Genomic DNA, 22108 nt, shown 5'->3' on the forward strand with positions numbered 1-22108 from the left:
GCTCCCCTCACAGGTCAGGCTGACAAGTGTGAGAAGAACAAGCCCACCAGTGACTTTCCTGCCTGGGCCAGCCTGAGGGTGATGACCCACTCCACCACCTCTGCTGATGAAGGGTGTCAGCACATCAGAGTGGCGTGAAGGAGCTGGTTCGCTTCGGGACAGAGCTTGATGAAAACCCCAGGAACAAGGACATTTGCACCAGCTCCCACAAACAGGTGAGTGTCCTGTGGTGGGGATGGCTTCATGCGTTGGAGAAGGAGCCTTGGAGCCAGCTCTGCTCTGCTTACAGCTGGACTTCATGTTGCTGAGCTGTGTTTAGTTTTCACCCCCAGTACGCTAACAGTTTAATTACCCCAATGAACTCCTAATGGGGTGCCAGCAGGGTTTGGACACGAGGAAGTGATGCTCCCTCGAAGCTGCCTTCCTCTCAGCTTCAGTGCCTGGGCAGAACTCCCTCCGTGTGACCCAGAAACGGGCACGACCGGGGCTGCGGGTGAGCGGGCAGCAGGTGCCCCGGGACACCCAGCGCGTCCGCCACGGGGGGGCTGCGAGGCGCCGCGGGCTCCGCGCCGGTCGCTGCTGGCAGAGCCCACCGAGACCCCGCTCTGCGCAGGACCAGCCCCCGACCAAGCGGCCCCCGCTGCCCGTGCCGGCGGCGCGGGAGGCGGACGGGACAAGGCGGCGGGGGGCCGAGGCCCGCGGGGCACCGGCAGCCCGGCCGCTCCCCTCCCCGGGGCAGCGCGGCCCCGGCAGCGGCGGCCCGTGCGTGCGGAGCTGTCCTTCAGCACCACGGCACCTGCCGCCGCCGGTGCCCGCGCCGCGCCGCGCCGGGCCGGGCCGCGAGTGGTCGGCGGGGCGGGGGGGAGCCGGCCGGGCGCGCAGGCGCAGGGCGGCGCGGCTCCTCAAGGTGTTGGCGGCGCGGCCGAAGATGGCGACAGACTGAGGGCATGGGGCCCGGCGGCGGCGGGCGCGGCGGGGCCCGCGAGCTGGCGCAGCCGACGGGGAAGCGGAAAGCCGAGTGAGCGGGGCCGGGGCATGCCCCCGAGCGGCTGGCGGCGAGCGGCGGCCGGGGCGGGGAGCGGCGGCGGCGGCGGCAGCGGCGGGGCCGAGGCGGCTCGGCGGCCGGCGGCGGCCTGTAGGCGGGGGCGCGGGCATGGCGGCAGCGGCGGCGGCGGCGCGGCGCGGCGGCCGCAGGTGACAGCGGCAACAGCGCGGCGCGCCCCGCCGCCGCCGCCGCCGCCCCCCCGCGCCGCTCCCGCAGCATGATCCGCGGCGCCTGGATGTACCCCCGCGGGGGCGCCGCCGGCGGGGCGGTGTGCTGCGCGCCGCGCCGCAGCGACAAGCCGGTGGCCGACCCCGAGCGGGCGCAGAAATGGCGCCTCTCGCTGGCCTCGCTCCTCTTCTTCACCGTCCTCCTCTCCGACCATCTGTGGCTCTGCGCCGGGGCCAAGCTCCGGGCGCGGGAGCGGAGCGGCGCCGGGAGGGCGAGGAGCCGCGGGCCGCGGGCCCTGCTGGCGGCCGACCCGGCGGGCGGCAGCTGCGAGGCCCTGCTCGGTAACCTCAGCCGGGCCCCCGGCCCCTGCCCCGCCGCCCGCGGCGACCTGGACTCGGCCTGCGCCCGGCTGCACGCCCTGCAGCGGCCGCGGGGCTCCCCGGCCGGCGCGCCCCTCCGCTCGCCCCCCGCCGCCGCCCCCTACTTTGCCTCTCCCTCCTCCAAGAGGACCTTCCTGCAGGCTTACTTTAGGAACTTCAACCTCTCCTTTTGTGATACTTACACGATCTGGGACCTGCTGCGGGAGATGGCCGGCCCGGACGGCCTGGACTGCAGCGTGGACAACCTGATGGTGGACTTGGTGGTGGCGGCGGCCGGGGCGCTGGGCGGGGAGGCCTGTAGCAGCTGCGTCCAGGCGTACCAGCGGCTGGACCAACACGCTCAGGAAAAATACGAGGAGTTCGACCTCTTGCTGGAGAAGTACTTGCAATCGGAAGAGTACTCGGTCAGATCCTGCCTGACAGACTGCAAGGTAGGATGGGGCATCCCAGGCTCCCCCCGTGCTGTGCTGACAGGTGGGCAGCATGCTGTCCTGCAGTCACACTGAGCCCCGGGGGTTTGGCTGCAGAGGGATGCCGCAGCCCTCCTGCCCACATGCCTGATGGAGCCATGCTTCCCACAGGCTGGAGGTCTCCCTGTGCCCTCCAAGGCACAGCTTGGCAGTGGTGGTGAGATGGGCCCAGAGCCCTCAGGGCAGCCGGGATGGGGCGGTGGGAGAAAGAGGGCAGAGCAGGACTTGGTCTGGGTGTTCATGCACTCATCCCTTCACATCCATCCACATACAGGCAGGCTTCCAACACCAGCCTCGCCTGCACCCCTTTATGTGTACAGGCACACACTCGTGCACACACAGGCCAAGCTAGGGCAGCTTTGGGGCCCCTCATCGCTGCCTCTGGCCTTCTGCTGCTGCTGCAGAGGGTTGCTGCAGAAGGTTGCTGCAAAACGGCTGGGGCTGCCCAAGGCTCTGCGAGTGACAAGCAGTGACCTGAGATGAACCAAGGTGCCAGAGCCCCTTCCCTGATTGCAGCAGCTGTGTTCCAGGCCTTCCACCCATTTTTCCCAGGGAGGTGGGCCAGGGGTGCTGGGATAGGAGTCCTCTCCTTGGCATTCCCGTAGGGTCAGACTGTCCTCAGTTCCAGGGCACTGTCCATGGTCCAAAAGTAAATGGGTTGCTTCCCCCAGCATCAGTTGTGTGGAGCCTCAGCACAGTGCTGTCTCCAGAATGAGAGCTACGATTACATCTCTCTCTGGAGTCCCCAGTGCGGTTCTGTGGGTGCTCTCCAGCTTTCTCATGAGTCCCAGCACTGCGGCTCCTACAGCCTTCACCTGCTTGGAGCTGCCTGGCTCACCCGTGTGTGCTCCCTCCGGACATCACCTGTGGGAAGCATAATGGTCTTGATGATTAAACCTTTCTCAGAGATGTGTCTTGAGGGACAGACCCAGAGGGACAGTGGCAGAATTTCTTGCTGGTGACAGGATGGTGTTAGGCTGCTGCTCTTCTGGGGGAGTTTTGAGGACACTTGGATCTGTGGTGGCAGCAGAGGCAGCTCTTGGCGTGGGGCTCATCCCCTGGGAAAGTGCGGGAGCAGCACTAGGGCACATCACCAGAGACACCAAGGTGGTGTCTTGTCAAGGCCACGACAGCGAGATCCTAGCTGCCGCTCTCAGGCCCATGGTTCTGCATCACTTTTGTAAGGAGCTGGTTTTGGAAAGGAGCTAGTGCTGGCATTCTGGGCCTGTGCCAAGCCAGGTAATTACAATCTGCTTGCCCATATTCCCCCTGTGGTTTCAAAGGTACATAGTATTCAGTCTGCACCAAGTGGTTTGGTCCTGCTGCTCCACTTCCATGGTGAAGGAAGGGACTCGGCACTGCCCACCGTTGTGCTGCTCCCGCTCCTGAGGATCCAGCAGAAGCAGGGTCTTCCTGTGCCTTGTCCAGTGGAGCCTCCAAGCACCCTTGCTTAAAGCTTAGCATCCATCTCTGCTCAGTCTGACTTGCTTGTACCCGCTGGTATAGAGATCTGGAGAGAGAGCAGACATAAGAAAATAATCATTACCTTTGGGTCTTGGACAAGGAGATGTTCCCATGGACTCTAAAGCAGCTAGAAACAGAGCTGTGCTTAGATGAGTCGTAAGTGTCCCTGGTCTTAACATCCTTGATGAGGAAGCAGGAAACGAGCTTAGACAGCAGGACGTGTCCCTCCTAACTTGCTCTGTGTCACGTTGACAGTTGCATCTTTCTAGCATCTGTGAGCACCAGCTTTGTGATTTCACAGGAGGCGTTTGGGAAGCAACAGGAGGGCATGAGCAGCCGGGCCAACCTGTATGCACTTGCAAGGAGATTTCCAGTATGGTTGCCTGAGTTGGCATGCACCAACGTGAGCCCTCGCACCTCCTGCTCGTTTCAGTGTCTCGTGGAAATCAGGCCACTTATTTAATGTGCTTCGATACGTATTTAGGTGCCTTACTTTAGCCTTTCCCAGTTGCGAGCCTCAGCCTTGCCATCTCAGTGGCTGTTCTCCATTTGTGAAATGAGGGTAATGCCAGACTCATCTGGCATTGTGGTGGCGAGTGAGTTTTGGCCTGATTCTGTGTCCCCTGGTCTTCAGCAGGGGCTGCAGTTGCTCATTGCATTGGAAAAAAACTGGCTGGTGGGATTTTTAAAGCTGTCTGAATTTGTAATTCCTATCCAGATGCTGAATATTACCTGCTTGTAATTAACAGCAGAGAGCCACTGCTCGATGGTAACAACCCATGAGAGCAAATGACAGCAAAATAGGAGAGGAGTGGAGGAAAACATAATGGACAGCTCGGACAGTGTGAGAGGCTGCTGCATAATCCTTGCAGCAGGAGACTGGCTTTAGAGAGCCCTGTATGTAGACTTAAGTAATATTTCTGGGGCTGAGGGATTACGTGGGGTTGGGGGCTGTGGATGCAGGGCTCCTGCACCCTATGGCCATGCATGGGGATTTGTGCTGCCTCCCATTCACAAAATTCCTATTCCATAACAGCAGCTGGAAAATTGAAGGTGGGGAAACAAGGCAGCTCCAGCTCACCTGCACGCAGCCTTCCCTCTGCAGAGCCACAGATCCCCCCGTAATACTGTCCCCAGGGAGCAGCGCAGCTCAGTAAACAGCACACACGGAGCTCTTTGGCAGCCAAATCACCCCAGAGATTTTGGCTCTTTATTGCGTCTGCTTTAAAACAACAAAACAGCCCCACTGGAGCAGCCAGTTCCTTATGGCAGAGGCTTTGACCCCGAGTTAAAAACTTAGGAACGGCTGAGCAGTGCAGGTTGCTTTCAGGAGACACACGAGTCCCATCCTTCCCTGTTAATAAATCATCATGAGGGCAGCCCCTGAGTTTGGGGAGCTGTGCTCAGCAGGGGAAAGGCAGATGCTGCCAGGGGGAAGCAGTATTCTGCGTATCCAAACCCTGGGTCTGTTTGTGCGTGGAGCCTGGGGGAGCGCTTAGGGAAAGCTGGGCTAAAATCTCCCTGGGAGCTGCGGAAAATGCCATGAAATGGTGGGGTCTCTGTGTAATTCAGCTGCTCAGATTACTCATTGCTGTAATACTCTCCCAGGCCTTTTTATTTTCTGCTTGGAACTAATTCCCAGGCAGATCCCACCTTCTGCATACGTTGTTGTTATTCCCGTGAAGCACTGTCAGCTTCCAAATCACACTCTGAAAATGTTTTACTTACTACTCCTACAACTAACACCAAAAATCCCAATGGCTGAGAGTGAAATGTGAAAAAGATGGGGTTTGGGTTTATTGTCTGTTTGCATTTCGTGTGTGCGTGGGTTCATGGAGGTTGGCACTTACGGCCCTTGCGTTCCCCAGCACCATGCGAACAGGGGAAGGAGAGGAAAAAGTGGGTCCATAAAGTCCATCCATCTTCTGAAATACGTGTCACCTCTTGCAGTGAATACCTGTGTGCCAGCTGCTGGGGACATGGTGCTAGTTAGCGGTGATGTGCATAAAAGAGGTGGAAAACATTGGTGGTTTTCTACCTTTAAGGGAAAAGTCATTAAATTGTGTCAGGAGCAGCTGCCTGACACCTCCATCTCCCCTCTTCCTGCGTGCCTTGTACCCTTTCACTGCAAGACACGGTGAACTTTGTGCACTGAACGGTTGTGGTGACATGTGGTAGCATCCTTCAAAAGGGCTGGGGGAAGTCACAGCCCTGGGATGTGGATGTTGCAGCTGAATGTCTGTTGGGAAATGCAGGGGAGGGCAGCTCCTGCAGAATGCAGGCTTTGCAGGACTTAGTGCAGGAAGAAAGACCCATCCTGCCAAAGCGTTGCCTTCCAGAATGCTTGCGGCAGGTTTGTACCTTTTTTCCATGTTTCTCAACAGGCAAAAAGCAGAGTTGCTCCAGCTCAACCACTGCCAGATGAGAGGTTCGCTTCTATAAAGGAAGAGCACTGTGTGCTGCCTCCATCACCGACAGCCGCTGTGGAGAGCTCTCCTAAAAGTGCACGCTCCCACTGGTACTAGGGCAAATCAAGATCTATGGGACAAAGCCTGCTGAATTAAGGACGCATTAAGCTGCAAGAAACAAAGCTGTGAAGGGAGAAGGACTGACAGCCAGGAGCTGCAGGGCCGGGGCTGGTTACAGAACACTAGTGGGAAAGCGAGGCTGGATAGGACCTGTAGCATCTCAAATTATATTAGATTACCAGGGTTTCTCTGTGCAGATGAGCCAGTGGCTGTTGAGTCCTGCTGTGACCCTGGCCAGATCTGTTTCTGCACCTCTGTTTTCCATGTTACCCACCGGAGGGCCTGTCTGAGGGAGCCTGGTAGGGCAGGATTTCACTCCTGATGCTTTCACAATGTGCTAGTGCTTCCCCACTGTGGGTGTGCAGGCGATGCATGAGAGATGGAGGCCGGTTCCAGCAGTGAGGTGCTGCGGCATCACACTTGGCACAGCCCATACTGAGTGGCTGGGCAGCAAATCTGCAGCACCAGGTTCAACACCCTCCAGGTGTCCTGTTTTCTTGCTCTTGTTTACCCAGAAATGGCATTAGCGATCAACATCTCTGCTGAGCATCCCTCCATGCGGAGCATCTTCTGGTTGGAAGCTTTGGGAGGGCCATGTCTCGGGGACATCCCAGTGCCAGGGTTGCCACTTGAGGCAACCAAAGTAGTGTTTTACCTTCACAAACGCTGCTTGAGTTGAGTTTGTGTGGGCTGGATTTATCCAAAATGCTACTCAGCCTGGTGCATGGAGCCCTGCAGGCAGAAGGCAGGTTCCTTGAGACCACAGCAAAAGTGGCTTCACCAAAAAATGTGGGGTTACGTTAGTATCAGTGAATCTGCTGGTGAATGGCTGCAAAGCTGCGCCCTGGGTCTGGTCCCTTCTTACAGCACTAATGGGCTTGTGGGTGCTGCACCAGGAGCAGCAGCACCCAAGAGGGGACAGGCTGCTTCCAAGCACCCAGGCAGCTTTGGTGTATGCACATGGAGCTTTTCTATGGAACAAGCCTGGCTGGTGAGGTGGAGCTTTAATGGCATTCCATGAGATTCAAGTTTCAGAGTAGGTTCAGCACATCATTTAGCAAGACCACTTGCATGGGCTTAGCCAAGCACACAGCTCCACATTACACACCAATGCCATGTAAGCAAAGGTAATTTTTTTCACCCCTACACAAAGATGTGATTATATTGTAGAAAGAATTTGAACGAAAGGAATATGTTGGGTTAGGTGTGCAGTTACTGTGGCCACAGCCTCTGGCACGGCCGAATTCCTTGTGCCTCGTGGTGAGTGCCACCCAAATGCTTGGAAACAGAGATCAAAGATTGAAAAACAGGAATCAAAAACTGAACTGATGAAAGGAGTTTACTCTCTAATAGAGGAAGCGTCAAGGTATCAGAAGGGCTCCTGTGGTGGCTGGGATGCATGGGAGTGCTGTGAGCCAGGAAGGAAGTGAGATGCTGAGCTGGTGCTTGGACAGGCCTGAGCTTTACTTGGTGTTGAGGCATCTCACAATGCTGAGGGGTGCACAGTGGTGGCAGCTGGACCCAGGTGGCTGCTGTGGGGTGAAGTGGCCAGGGATGGGGGAAGCAGCCTTGGAGTGCTTTCCCTCAGCCCTTGGTTGGGCTGTTGGGTGGTGGTGTGAATGGGAGGGGATTCACCACTGATCTCAGTGGTGGTTGGGTGCCTGCTTTGGGCTGGCTTGTTGTCTATTAGTCCTTGCCTGTTAATGTCTGGTGGTGGTGCTCAAGGGGAAAAAGCAGAAGTTTAGGCAGCAAGTCTCTGTGCAGCAACAGGCAGGTTGGCAAATGGTGCAGGGAAGTGTGAGGGAGGGCGAGAGATCCTTCTCCATCAAACTGTCACCAAGTAGCTACAAGTGACGCAGGTGCCAGCGCCTGTTCCTGCACCCGTGTGCTCAGGCTGTGCCTGCTGCTGCCGGTGCTGGGTGCAGGAGCCTAGGTTCCTCTTCATGTGTGCCTGTCCCTGGGGGCACGGGGGCTCCATGGCAGGGTAGCACCAACTCCTCAGACAAGCAGGCTCTGCTTCAGTGGGAGAGGCACAGTGTGATACTTCATTAACGATGCCTTTTGGAAAGCATCCGGGGTGCCATGGTCCTGTTGGGTGCAGGCAGCCTCTGGGAGTCAGTGAGCTCAGAAGTGTGTGCGATGGTGTTGGCAAAATATATGACCTGATAAAATGACATAACCTCCTTGGTCCCCTGCTTGCTGTACGCATCCATTGTCACAGGCTGCCTGGGGTGGCCCATATTGGGGAGCGCTTGCAATGCTGCTTTTAGTAGCAACAAAGGGATTTGCTGGTGTCACGCTGACTGCCAGCTCTGCAAGCACCCTTGTGCTGCCTGAGGAGAGGCAGCAGCACCCTCCCCATAGCCAGGCACCAAGAGAGGGAAGAGGAGGCACACTGGTGTCTGCTTGAACCCAGGCCATCGCTGGACCTGCTCACGCAAAGGGCTTATTGTGGTCCCTATCTTGGAACTGGCATCTTTTGCATCAGGAAAGGAGCCTTTTGTGGACATCAGGGGATCACACATGGCCTGGCCTCCCACTGTTGCAGAGACCCTGGGCACCACCACAGGGCTCAGCACCTGGGTGCCTCAGTGACCACACACAGCAGCCCCAGCCCCTTTGGCATCTCCTTAAGCTATGCCACAGCCCCAGGCCTGGCCCCACAGATGCCCCACGGGGCTTTTCCTCTGCTGCCTGCCTCCAGAGCTGCCTGCCAGGGTTGGAGCAGGAGCACAGGATACACCTGGCTGCCAGGGGCTATTCCCGCTGTCACCGGGATGCCATTAGCATGCAGCTCATGCCTAGCTCCACACAGAGGAAGCTCGTCTCTGCTGTCGTTTGAAGGGCAATGACTCAGGGACAGCAAATCTGTGAATGAGACACGGAAGCTGCTTGGGTGAGAAGTAGCCATCTGTCTACGCTGCTCCCATGGGCAGAGCGGGCAGCAGCCTGCCTGGGGAGGCTCGACCAGCTCAGCCTCGATCCTCTTCCCTGCTTGGCTTTTGCTCCCCAGGGCCTCTCTCCCAGCCGTGTTCTTGAGGTATCAGAGGGAGGAGTGGTGCTGGGTGCAGACAGACAGAATGGGTGCCCCCAAACTTTGCTGATGTGGCTGTTGTGTCAGAAAAGGCAGCATAAAACAGCATCACCGGCACGTTTTTGACTGCCTGTGTGAGCATCCTGGTGCTCCTGGTCCTGGCCGGAGAAGGAAACACTGCAAGCCCCGCTTATGTCCCCAGGAATAAAAGATACATGTATCTGGCGTCTTGGCTGACATCTTATCTCTGTGTGACAGCTTCTGCAGCGCTTCTGGTGGATGGAGGTTGTATGAGGGCAAAGTGAGTGCAGTGGTGAGGGGAGATGCAGAGGGGGTTCTCAAGCTGGCACCAGTGGCAGGGATGGGGCCTGGTGAGGACTGTGCCAGTACCTATGTTTCCCTGGAACGGGGAGCTTTGTGCATCTTGTGCCTGCAGGCATCGTGCTGCACCAGTCCCTATCACTCTCCACAGCTCGTTGTTCTGGAGGGAGAGGTGACAAGCAGAGATTTTCTTGCAAGTTCCCAGCCAGACGCTGTTTGGGAAGAGCGGTTGCAGCTGATCGGTGTAGGGGGAGCAAGAGCTGTATTTGTGTGTTTAACATAAGAGTGCAGAGTTCAACCCCTTCCAGACCTGGGTCTCCCCCTGACCCGCTCCTAGTCTTCAGTGGCAACTCCGTGGAGCTGGATGATGGAGAGTAAGAATGATGCCATAACCAAGAGAAAAGCTGTAAAGAGGAGATAAGTCCTCGTGCTTGAGGTTATGAAGCAGTTACAGGCAGCCTGAGACTAGATGGGAGCTTTGCTCTGCATGGTTTATTCTTCACAGGAAGGTCTCCACCATCTCCAAACCCCCTGGGTTTGGTGGCTGCTGGGGGCATGTCCAGGTTTCCCTGTGGGGAATCCTTTCTTATCCCCTGAACCCTTCTGGCCTCACTCATGGGGACCTCCACTTTGGTTTCCTAGAATTTCCATTCTATACCAGGGAAGCATCTCTGAGCTACAGTCTTCCCATGAGATGCTTCAGTTTCCAAGAACTGGCATTTTCAGAAAGTAGAAAAAACCTTCAGCCAGAACATTCCCAGGCAGCCATGCTACCGATGAATTCTTCAGACCTGCCTCTGCAAACCAGGACAGGAAATACTCATGGAGGTAGGGAGAAGTCCTCACCCACAGCCACCTCAGGTGCTTGTGATGATTATTTCACAAGCAGCAGTTGTCTTCTCCCCCTTTCCTGCCTGTTGAGCTGTTGCTAACAGGTCTGCAGCCCCTAGCATGGGGAGAAGGGATATGTGAATGTGCAGATGTTGACTTGGAACTCTACAACGGTATGTTTGAGATGTTCCTGCAATCCCTGCTTCCATCTTCATCCCAAAAGTTTCTGATGTGTCCAGGTACACCTGCTCTTCCTGGTCCCACTTGGGCTGCTTGGTGGGAGCAGGCACAGGTAGGTGACAGAGAGGTGTTGCTGGGATGGAGAAGCACCGGGTGTTTTGCTCTCTGCTGAGTGCTCTCAGGGTGGTTTTGCTCCTGGATGCGGGCCCCAGAGCCTTATTTGATCCCTGGGGTTCTTCAGGGCATGTCTGCGAGCAGAAGCACCATCTGTAGAAATGCTGTTTGTTATTTGTGTTTGGCAAAATTTTGTAGCCTACCCAATGCAGCCCCACTTCCCATGGGACTGGTGGGCATTGGAAATCTGTGTCCAGGGAGGGCATCTGCCTGTTGAGGAGGGATGCTTGTGCAGGCAAGATGCATGCAACAACAAAGTCCTGTGATTTTTGCTGCCTGCTGTTCAGTTTCTAGGTAAATTCTAGGAGTGTGGTTTGGATCTATACACTTGTAAGTTGTTCGGATCTTTTTAATGGCCCCAGTAACTCTGCAGGCTGCAGAGCTTCCTCGCCCTGTGCTTTAAGCACATAAAGCAGACCTGCTGGCTGTCATGCCTTGGGTTGGAAGCACTTTGAGCGTTGCAGTCTATTGATTGGGCATGTGGAAAATACGTGAGTGAAAATGAGGGCACTTGATTCAGTGGTGTTGGTGAACTTTGCCTGGTGTTCCTGTTACCTGTGCAGCAGGGCTGGCGGAGCAGTGCCCACAGAAGTCTATGCAAGAGCAGCTTTTATTTGCTATGATGTATTACTTGTTTGTCATCGTTCATTGCTCTCCTGTGAAAATAAGGTTGTCAGGGAGCAGCAGCAGCTGCTGGGGCAGAGGGCTGGCTTGGAGCATGGTCCTGGGGCAGCAATGAGCCCTGGGCATGGGCATCTCTCTGGACACTTATTCCTCATGGAGGTGCAGGGGAAGCACTTTCACTCTGCGGGGAATAATTTATCTTCATGCCATGCTTTGGAAGTTCTAGTGTTACCAAAGGTGCTGACTCCTTTATTCACCCCCTTGTCTTGCAGCACCCTGCCTGCAATTCGCTGCCTTCCCTCCTGCACCCATTTGCTCTGTGGGTGCTGGGCATGCAGCCCCGAGGCTGTGTGTGCTGTTTCCATAAGCCTGGCAGCAGCACCCAGGGAGCCCCGGGGCTTGCCTAGATCCTGGCTCCTGGCCTGGGAGGAGGAGGCAGCCTGCGGGCAGAGCTGGCAGGGGGATGGAGCAGTGTGGCTGTGTTTGTGTGTGGCAGCTTTACAGAGAGGAGAGCCCCAGCTTCGCCTGGGCTTGCTCCAGGGGAGAGCAGTGAGGACCGGGCTTCCCCACAGGAGCGCATCCCTTGAGGCTCGCTGATTGAGGAGTGATGCTGGCTAGGAGCATCTGCCTGCTGCTCACCATGGAGACTGGGAGTTATCCTGGGTTTTTCCCACCTCCTGGGTGCATTAAGGCTCCACCTGGAAGAGAGAGGGAGATTTCTGCCAGTGCTGTTCATCAGGAGATAAGAAAAGAGTTTCCAGCTCTCAGGTCTGACACAAGCCGTGTTGTCGCCTTGTATCCATCAGAAGTGGTGATAAGCATCTAGGAGATCATCTTTTGCTGCATTTAAGAGACCTCTGTGAACAAGTTAAGTGTAGCAGGCTTTTGCAGCTGTCTAAACTCCAGCATTGGCCTGGGAGACTGCATCTCCTTCTGACCGTGAAAGGTGCCTGGGAGCTGGGCTGTCTCCCCGTTTGCTGCATGAGGGAGCTGGGCCAGGTCCTGCTGCTCACCCCATTCTCTGAGGCGTGCAAGGGAGAGACTTCCTCCTGCTGCGGGGTGTCCCTTAGTCCCTGTACCACATTGTGTTCCCATTCACACAAGATAGGACCTTGTGGGATGCTGCGCACCATTCAGGCACTTGTGTGAGAACAAAGGGCTTCTGGCAAGGTGCAGGATTGGGCCCTACCATGTGTATAGGTTGCAAGGGCAGTGCTGTCGTGATGCCCCAGTGTAGCCCTTGCTGGGCTGGGCGCTCAGACCCTCCTGAAAATGATGCTCCATCCCAACTGCTTCCTTCGCAGGTAGATGTATTTGCTCTGCAGGGAAACTTCTTCCTCATCCCCATCAGCTGGTGGGTAATATATGGCTTGTGGCACTGAAGTGTCTAGCCTTTATTTTTTTATATCCTATCTAATGTAACAGGATGTTCCCATTATCTGAATAAATGTTTAATCTACTTTTGAATCCTGCTCCCAGCTGCGGCAATATCTAATGGGAGTGAATTCCTCAAGCAGTGCTAATAGATTGCAGGGACCTGACTTTCCCTCTGCCCCAACTCGGTTGTGTTCATCTTCAGCTTTGTAGTGGTCTTTAATTACTTTCTAACTAATTGGGCTGATAGCAGACTAGGCTGCTAACTAACCCACCAGTTACCTGCAACCTCACCAGGGGCTAGCTGGTGAGTGATGGTCACGCACCTTTCCAGAGCTGTGCTGGCGAGTGCAGCTACCGCAGAGACATCGCTGTGTTGTGAGCAGCCCTCCCACCTTCTGAGGCACTCTGAAACCCCCCCAGGTTCTTTTTAGGAAGCTGGTTAATGTTCCTCTGGATTCCCTATTCCTGCGGCTAGGAAGATACATCCCTGGCCGCACAGTAACTGGAGTGGTTTTGGGAGGGAGGTCTTGGCACAACCCCAGCAAGCAGTGGCTGGGTGACCAAGCTGTCCCCTCTTCCTTCTCCTCAGTGGCCCACCCGCAGGCTGGGTGCACCCATGCTGGGGTGGCTGGGGAGGGTCCCGTCTGGTTTGGTATATCTGGGCCAGGTAATGCTGGTCTGGTTTTGGTGTGTCGGAGCCCTCGCAAGCCAGAGGGTCGAGGCTCCAGGGAGGGGGCTTAGTGCCTGCATGGCCTGGCCTCCCCAGCCCTGGACACCTTCCCCTTTGGGTCCCGGCCACATGGGAGATGGAGAAGGACAAACCCCTCCAGATGCTCAGAAGCTGCTCACTCCCTGGCCACCTGGTTGGTTGTCCCAGTCTCCTGGCTAGCTCTCCTGGTGACCATTCCCTTCCCATGCATACATTCATGTTCCCATCCCGACCTCGCCTTCCCAAAGAGCTGGTCTTCTCCTCTCTAAACCCTAGCCAAAACCCTTCTTGAAAGGAGAGCATAAAACAGCAGTCTGGATTTACTGTTGCCGCTCTCGCTCAGCGGGCTCAGCGTGGGAGTGCTGGTCCTTTCTGCCTTCGTTGTGCTGTCGGGTTTGTGTGCATCAGACGTTTCTCAGGACAGAGACTGTCTACTGCTGGTGTTTTACAGCAGCGCCTGCAGGCAGCCCACCAAGACTGGGGCCACATTGTACTAGACACCATCCAAGCACGGGTAGTTGCCATCAGAAGAAATCACAGGGAAAATAGAGGGGACAGACCCGGGGGGGACTGAACATGCTGCTGACATTGCATACACTGGAGTGAGAGCTGGGGGTCTGTGGGCAGCAGGGAACAGAGTGCTTCTACCCCATCATCATCCTCCCTTGGAGGAAGGATGTGTCTGTCCCACGGTGCAATTTCTAATTAAACAAAAATACTGTTTCATGGGAATTGTAACGTTTTGAGTGGTGCATCAAAAGCCTACTGCAGCAGGCTGGGGTTGCAGGAGTGGTTGTGCGGGGCTGGGTGGCTGCAAGGTGGGCAGCTGGACCATGGGGGTAAACCCCATCCGGGACCCAGTTGGTCAGTGCAGGTTTGCCACGGTGGCCCCTGTGGTCAAGTGGGAGATGTGGTGGAAGGGGCTTCAAGGAGCAGACTGCAGTGTCTGCCCTGTGGTCCAGGGTCTGGCACATCTGCCCCTGCACCCTGCATCGCTGTGACTGCAGCATCAGCCCCTGCACCAGGTACTGTGACCGTGCACCACAGCAAGAATCAGTGCAGGGTGTTTGCTGGAGGGTGCATGGGGTTGCAGGGAAATGGGGGGACCCCTGACATGCAGGCACACGGTACTGGCTGTGGAGGCAGGGGGGCTTGGCAGTGGTCGCTGCATTTCCATTAGTCCAGCTGCGATGTTAATTGGTGTGATCATGGGTTTTGTTGCTTGCTGTGTAATAGATGGGTGCAGCCACACAGCCATGCTGGGATGCCAAGTGCCATGTCCAGTGTCCGAAGCGAGGCCGTCAGCCCCGCTATTCCAGGAGATGCTTCCCATTTCAGTACAAACTGCAATTCCAGACTATGCCTCCTGGATTTGTTCCAAGCTGAGAGTTGCATCTGCTGAGATGAGACCAGGCTTTTCCCTGGCCTCTGTGCACAGCAGCCCTTGGTTGTAAGGAGCTGATAAGCAAAGAAATGAGCCTGTAAATGTGATGCCCATCCCCTGATAACATCCATGTGTTGGGAGCTGGCACTGCTAACAGCTCCTGCCCTGGCCCAGCATGTCCATGGGTGTTGAAGGTGTGCACCTGCTTGCAGAGGCAGGTTGAGATGCTTGTTCTCCTGTCCTTTGCCTGCTCGATGTGTTCCCAAGGTGTGTGTTGAGCTATCAGATATCATGAGCTTTAGTGCTATAGGGTTGCTGCATGGGCTTTGAGTGTCAAAGGTGCATGGTGGTCATGCTTTAAAGCTATTTTCATTTTGATAGATGAGTGCTTAGGGAATTATGTGTCTTAGACTTGTTTAGAAGGGGGTTTATTTGGGGGGCCTTCCCCCCCTGCAGAAGAAGGGGCATTCAGGTAGTCTGTAATCCAAGAACTGGGAATTAAAAATGTAAAATTGATGAGCTACTTCATGAAGTCGCTAAGGTGTTATGAGCAGGTTGCTCTGACTTACATTGCTTCTGGGTAATTTGGGAGCAACTCCATCAGTGAGGTCAAGGGACGTGGGTCTGGTCTCGGGACATGGGTGGGAAGCCATGTCTGGGGAGCACACAGGAGTTTCCCTTTCCTGGGACCCTCCAGAAGGAGGAGCCTGGCACAGCCTGTTTGGATGATGAACCAGGATGAAAAGTAGGGTCATGCATAGGATGGCTGGGGAAAATAAACCAGTGGAGAGCTCGGCATGGGCAGCAGGCGGGATGCTGGTCCAGCAGCACTGTGTGGTGTTTCCAGTGGTGTTTGAGGAACAAGCGGCTGGGGGTTGCACCGGTGCTGTTCCCAGCACACTGTCTCCTGCCTGCGGCCGGCCCCATCCCCACCAAGCACCCATCCTCATCTCACGCCATTCCTGCTGGCAGCCTCCATCATGATTCCTGGAGCCACAGATGCTGACTCTCCTCCATGCCCTACGGTGCCGGGGTACAATGGGCAGAGGCACCCCAGCTCTTGCCTCCCCCGGTTGTGAAACAGAGGATCTGCGGCTCCAGCGCTGTCATCGCCAGCAAAATCAAGTTTAGAGTAAAAAAAAAAGAGTAAAAACAATACAAAAAAAAAAAAATCGTGCACAATTGGGTTTTGGGGATCCGAGCATGTGAATGTGGTAAGGCAGGGATAACGCAGCACTGGAAATATCAAAGAAGTGACCAAAACCCCAGCTGTTACAGATGTGATGTTAGAACAGCCTATAACGAAGCTAATTTAAAAAGGAAAAAAGCTGTTTTAAAAGCTCGACATTGTTAATGTCAGAATCGCAGGCGGCAGTAATTGAATACAGCGGTAATTGGACATTGCAGCTTGTGTTTGTGACTCCTCCTGGCTGGCTCTGGACGTTAGCATTCCCTTAATCCTCTGCCATCCAAGGGGGCTCTTCTCTCCTGCCCTGCATGTCCTGCTTCCCGCGCTGCATCCTGATGTGCCAGAGCTTGGAGAGATGCCCAAGCGGCTCATTAGCAGTGCTCATTTCCCTATGTCCAAGATTAATGAGGCACAGCCACTCCAGATGCTCATCTCAGGCCATGATGGAAATGTGAGTCCCAGGAACTGCTCTGGGAGAGGAGGGAAGGGACCAGTTCTCAGCCGGAGAGGGGGGGTCTGGCAGGGGTAGGCAGGTATTTCTCCTGCCAGTCCACCTGGAAACTGGTAGCTGGGTGCATGTGGTATCCCAGTGAGCAAAACATGAGCTCGCTGGTGGTTTTGGGTGGAGGGTTTCAGGCAGGTTCCCTGACACGGATGGGACCTGGTCCAAGGGAGCAGCAAGTCCAGTGGGGCTGGCAGGAGCTTGTGTGATGTTTATGCACCACCCCAGCCCTGTGCAGCTGCGACCACGTCAAGCCCTTGTGGCCTCCACAGCAGCAAAGAGGAGGCGGGCTGTGACAGCAGAGCCCAGCAGCTTCCAGCATAAACCCCAGCCGCCAGCCCAAGCACGCTCCAGGATCTCCTTCCAGAGCTGACCCCAGCACTTCCTCAGATTGGTCAGCAGAGCCCAGTATTATTGCAATTAAATACAGCCCTGGGCAGCTCTGCAAAGCTGTAAACCCGTGCTCGCTTTCTCAAAGCATCCAATTTTGCCTGCACCTGGTATAACTGCTTATTACTGCTGGGCAGCAGCTCTGCTCTCCTCATGCTGTGTGGATGGTAGCCCCGGGCATGTGAGTGGGTGAACTCCCCACCTTGACCAGGCATGAGGTTTGTGGAGGGTGAGCACAAAGTCCTGCCTTTCCTGTGTGGAACAAGGTTATTTGGTAGGGGAGGGCTTCCTGCTTCCCCCTCTGCCTTCATTATCCCTCTCCACTCTGCAAATCCCCCTCTGGAGAAGCAGGTGTTGCTGCCTCTAATTAAGGAGAAGGATTCGTTACAGCTGGTCCACCACACCCGTGCTATTAGTGGGATTTTCGTGGAGGAAACTTCCCAAGTGTTGATTCCTGCTGTAATGGGAAAGCAGCAGCTCAGTTACAGGCTTAGTTACAGCTGGTGGTTCTGATGGGCATCCTGGCTGTCCCAGGCACCACATCCTCTGCAAAGGGGTTGCATCCTGAGGATGCTGCTTCATTCCTGCTGCATCCCTTGGTGCTCCTCACATTTATTTGGGGTGGTTCAACAGGCAGTGCTAGTGCTTACAAAATACTAGCAGCAAGTAGGTCAGCACTGAAATGGCCAAATTACTTTAAAAAATGAGTACATTATTTTGTGCAGAAAAACTCTGGGACAGTGATTTGATGAGGGATGTTATACTGGTACTGACAGCAGGCAGTGGGAGAAGTGCAGGCAGTGAAGAACTCAATTTGGCACAGAAGTGCCTGTGAAAAGGCTGTCCCTGACTGCTGCTTTCAGATAGCACTGGGAGTGTGAGCAGGCAGGTAGCTTAATTAGCTGGCTGTTGGGAATCCAGTTCATTCTGTTTCTTTATAATGCCTTTTATGATGGGATGTTTGGGCACACCTGCAAAATTCAGATGCAGATAGGTAGCCTGTCCTCCTCCTCCTCCTCGCATATAAATTGGGTGTCTGAAGTTGGCCTCTTTCCTAGTTGTGCTTTCTTGGAATCATCTAGCCAGTTCTCTGAGCTAAAAATGCAGGAAGAGGGCACCAAAATAGAGCTATTTGGAGTTGAGGTCACTTCTGTTTACTTGGCCAGGCTGGAGATCAGCCAAAAGCAAAAAACAGAATGGAAGAAACGCTGATTGCAACCAAACTCACTTCCTGAGAAAGCTTTCCCCATCGATCTAAATGGAATAAATTTCTTCCTGTCCTAAATTCTTGCACGTCCTTACTAGCAGCAGGAGAAGGCAGGTTGCATAGGGTAGATGCTGAAAGCTGTTGAAAAGCCAAAGCCATGAGGCTGGAGCATCCCACGGAGTTTGCTTCTTGCCTGCAACGCTTATCTTTGCAGATACGCAATGTGAATGGATGCTGGTGTCTCTTAGAGATCAGCCTGCATCCCAGTGGAGTGTGGCAGCTGCCAGCCCCATTGCTCCAGCAAGTCTTTGCTGTATTTTTGGACAGACCTGGGCAGTTTTGTGGTGCACAACTGTGAGAATGCCCAGATGTAGGAATGCAACACCCAGAGGATGCACAGCCTGGTGAGGTGAGGGCCAGCTGAGACCTGGGCAGCTGAATGGCTCCAGTACTTCCCTCTGGGCAGGAGGGTACCCTGGAGAGGAAAGGGAAAAGGGAAGGCACCAGGGAAATCCTGGTGCCTGGGTGCAGGTTCTGGGTGGGAGCACCTCCTTTGCCCTCTCTGGCGACTGAGGTATCGCCAACTCCTTGCAGCCTTTCACTCAGTGAAATTCATTGAATTCATGGAATGTCCTTGTCTGAGCCTCCAACCTTCTACCAGCCTTCCCTGGTAAGAGTCAATAGAAGCATTTTAGGGGGAAAACATGCAGATGCATGCCGAGTCTGCTTGTGCAAGCTGTGTTTAATCAGGAGAGCTGGATGAGCCTGAGCTCCTTCCTGCCAAGCTGTCAGGAGTCTCCTGTGCCGGCTGCTCCTTCTGCCCATGGGGCCAAACAGCAGGTTGGTGCAGCCCAAAGCTGTAGCTGGGACAATGCAGGTGATAGCCATGGTCCTCTGCCAGGGAACCGGCTGTAGCATCCCTTGGCAGCAGGCTGTTCAGGTCCCCAGGTGAGAGCTGTGAGTGTGAGCAGGGTCTAGGAAGCAGTGTGGGGGAGAGTCGGGGATGATTGAAGGGCTGGGAGGGAAACTCACAGGAAATGACAGAGTAAATCAGTCAAGCTTGCCTATGTTATGACTAAATGGGGAGCATGATACATCTGCAAATATTAGAAATGTGTAAACAGAGAGGAGGGAGAGTGATGGTTTATGGAATGATTGAAAGGAATGAACTTTTGGATGGGAAAATGTAGGTCAAGTATGAAGGAAAACTTGTAGGCAGCGAGATAAGTGGTTTCAGTGGTAAAACAACCTCCTCGGGAAATGCGAGGAAGTCCCATTGATGGAGATGTTTAGCGCAAAGCCAGATGAGGGCCTGGAAAATGGGCTGAGTTAGAGGGAGGCACTCAGTGTGTCCTGTGTGGTGCTTCCACCCGCACCCTCTCCAGATTTCTTGTAAGGCCCCCTTTAGGTACTGGGTCCTTCTGTTTCCTCCTCACTGCCCTACTCTCCCCTTGCTCCTGACACTGTCCCTGAGGAGGCTGGTGGCAAGGACATGCATTGTGGTGGGGCTTGTGGCATCTCTGGGACACAGGCTGTGTTTGTCCTCCCTGTTTCCCCATCTCCCCTCTTTCTCGGTCCTGGGGCACTCATTTTGGGCAGATGCAGAACTTGAAGCTCCCCTTCCCGGTTGTATCCTGACTCTCTGATTGCTGAGTCGGTCCCTTCTTTGAAGCTGTTCCAATTTGTCTAAGTAATTAACATCCATCGGGCCACGGAGTAAAAGCAGGAGCGCAACTGAATTTCCCACATCCCAGCTGAAAGCCCTGACCACAGGGCTATTGACTGCTCTGAAGTGCTTGCCCCATATATTGTGTCCTGGTCCCAATTAAACTTCTTGTGATGAAAGTTTCACCAAAACTAACATGCTTCCGTGAAAATTCTGGTTTTCATGATTTGGCATTTTCCAAGGAGAAAAAAAAGGAAATAAAATAACATGCCAAGAATTTCCCAACTAGCTTTAATCCTGAGACACTACCATCGTCCAAGCAAATGATGATAAGGATCTATGGAAAACATGGGGAAACAAAGAAGTGATGTTTTTAAAGCCTCCAGAAAATAAAAATGCAGCTGGAAGGAGGAGCATGGGGTTTTCTCCAAGCACGTTGAGGAGGAAAATTCATTCCCTTTGAGTCACGGGGAGTCCTTTCTAGTTGGTTTCAAAGGCAGTTGTATGTGGTCATTAGCACGGCCTTGACTCTGTCACTAGTGCCTAGATATATTCATAGATGAGCTGGAAGTGCCACGGAGGGTTCTGCTCTTCCCAGAGGTGTCACGGGTTTCTTGCAGCCTGAGGAATGACAGCTCACCAGGAGCAAAGGGAGATCTCCCTCCCTGTTAAAGCAAGCGAAGACAAACAATTTCCACCCGTGCCTGATGCTCAGGGGATAAGGGGGGATGCGGGAGATACAGCCTTAACCAAAGCCATCTGGGCTGTGCCCTGCTGGTTGCAATGGGCACGAACACACAGAGGGTGGAAGGGAAGAGCTGGTTGGTGCATCTTGGTCAGCTGCAGATGGAAACCACTTTCTCTGCCCTGCTCGAGTGGGTGGTGGTGGACCTGACAGCCTGAGAGGCAGGGGTTGTGGCACAGCCTTGCAGCTGCGGGTGAACCCCTGGGTTGCTTTTCCTTCTGGAAATGTTGCTCAGCACAGCTCCAAACAATAGAAAGGCAACTGGAGCACACACAGGCATCTGAACCACCATTTGGTCCATCTGTCAAAATGATGAGTGTCAAAATACACCTGTAAAATGAATGAGTTCCCCCCAAGGTCTGTCCATTTGAGTCAAAAGAAATGGGACAGAGAAAAATCCCAGATTTCCATGAATTGGGACTCTCCCCCAGAACCAGGTAGATAGGTAGGGAATGTAGGGAAGATGTTATTTGATGGCAAAGAGGGATGAGCCTGAGGCTGCAGCGGCTGTGTATGCGGTATCCCAGCAGTGCCTGCCTGCTTCTGTCCAGCAGCTTTTCCAGGAGGCAGAGACCTTTGGAAATTCCCACCGAAGATCAGCTCATAGTCTGTCTTGCTGTTCCATGTCCTCTGTTCAGAGCTGATGGGGGCAAAAGTGCTTTAGAGGAGGCATAAATGGTCCCTCCCCTGCCCTGAGGGACTGGTGGGGTGTCTTGTGAAGGAGGAAGATGGTCTGGGACAGGCAATAAGTGGTGCTTGAGTTTTCCCGTGTGATGGACCAAGCTCTGGGGCCACCACCTGTGGCAGAGTCACCGTGGTGTGTTGCAGTGCCTGTCTGTAGAGAACATCTACAAAAGCTTTACTTTTGTGGTGGATTTAGTTTGTTAGATGGGTGCCATGCTCCCAGCACTTCAGTGGTTTATTTTGATTGCTCAGCGAGTTCAGTAAGCAGCCCTGATGTACTGACACACATTTAACCCCTTGTCTCTGCAATGCTTTGGCTATCCAGCTGTCTGGGGAGGTAATGTGTCCCTCTTGGTGACTTCCCCTAGGCTGTCTACAAGGCCTGGTTGTGCTCCGAGTATTTCAACGTGACCCAACAACAGTGCCAACACCGGATCCCATGCAAGCAATACTGCCTGGAGGTGCAGACCAGGTGCCCGTTTGTGTTACCGGACAATGATGAGCTGATCTATGGAGGTTTGCCTGGCTTCATCTGTACAGGTAAGGAGATCCAGGGAGTAGGGCTGGGCTCTTGTACATCCAAGGGGTCAGGGAAGGATGGGGCAGGGGTGGGTGCTGATGAGTCCTGTTATGCTTGCAAGCCATGCACCAGATTTTGAAGGCTTTGTGGGGCAGAGTGGGAGGAGGTACAGTGTGGAGGCACATGAGCAGTGCCTGACTGCTGAAACGACTGTCTGGGGCTGAGGTGTAAGTGGTTAATGGAGACACAGCAGCTGCCCAACAGCCTAGTGTGGGAAATGAAAGCCCAAACTCTTAACTGAAACCTAAAGCAAGCACGTAAGGGAATGAAGGTAGTGGGATTAAAGCAGGGCTGGGACATTTAACTGCTACAAGCAGCATCTGGGGTGAACATGCCTCAGGGCTGTGGTCTCTGCTTGCCAGTCTGTGCAGGCTTACGGCCCCATTGAGGGCCAGTCTCAGGAGTCTCTGGGTGTCCCAGTTGTCAGGTTCTGCCTGTCCCTTAGTGCATGGCTGG

At 54.7% G+C, this 22108-nt stretch overlaps 1 protein-coding gene across 2 annotated transcripts in view; it reads left to right on the plus strand.

Moving 5' to 3' along the window:
• Window positions 1–1234: 1234 nt before the first annotated feature.
• NALF2 (NALCN channel auxiliary factor 2) overlaps window positions 1235–22108 on the plus strand; it is an 87701-nt gene continuing 66827 nt past the window's right edge. For both annotated transcript variants that reach the window (XM_062639975.1, XM_062639974.1), the window contains exons 1-2: window positions 1235–2024; window positions 21441–21612. In XM_062639975.1, the coding sequence (XP_062495959.1) occupies window positions 1263–2024; window positions 21441–21612 (934 nt within the window). In that variant the 5' untranslated portion in view covers window positions 1235–1262. The remainder of the gene's footprint in view (window positions 2025–21440; window positions 21613–22108) is intronic.

This window comes from Pezoporus occidentalis, unplaced genomic scaffold (assembly GCF_034315485.1).
Source record: "Pezoporus occidentalis ecotype Australia unplaced genomic scaffold, CSIRO_AGI_Poc_V1 ctg63, whole genome shotgun sequence".
Taxonomy (NCBI): Eukaryota; Metazoa; Chordata; class Aves; order Psittaciformes; family Psittacidae; genus Pezoporus; species Pezoporus occidentalis.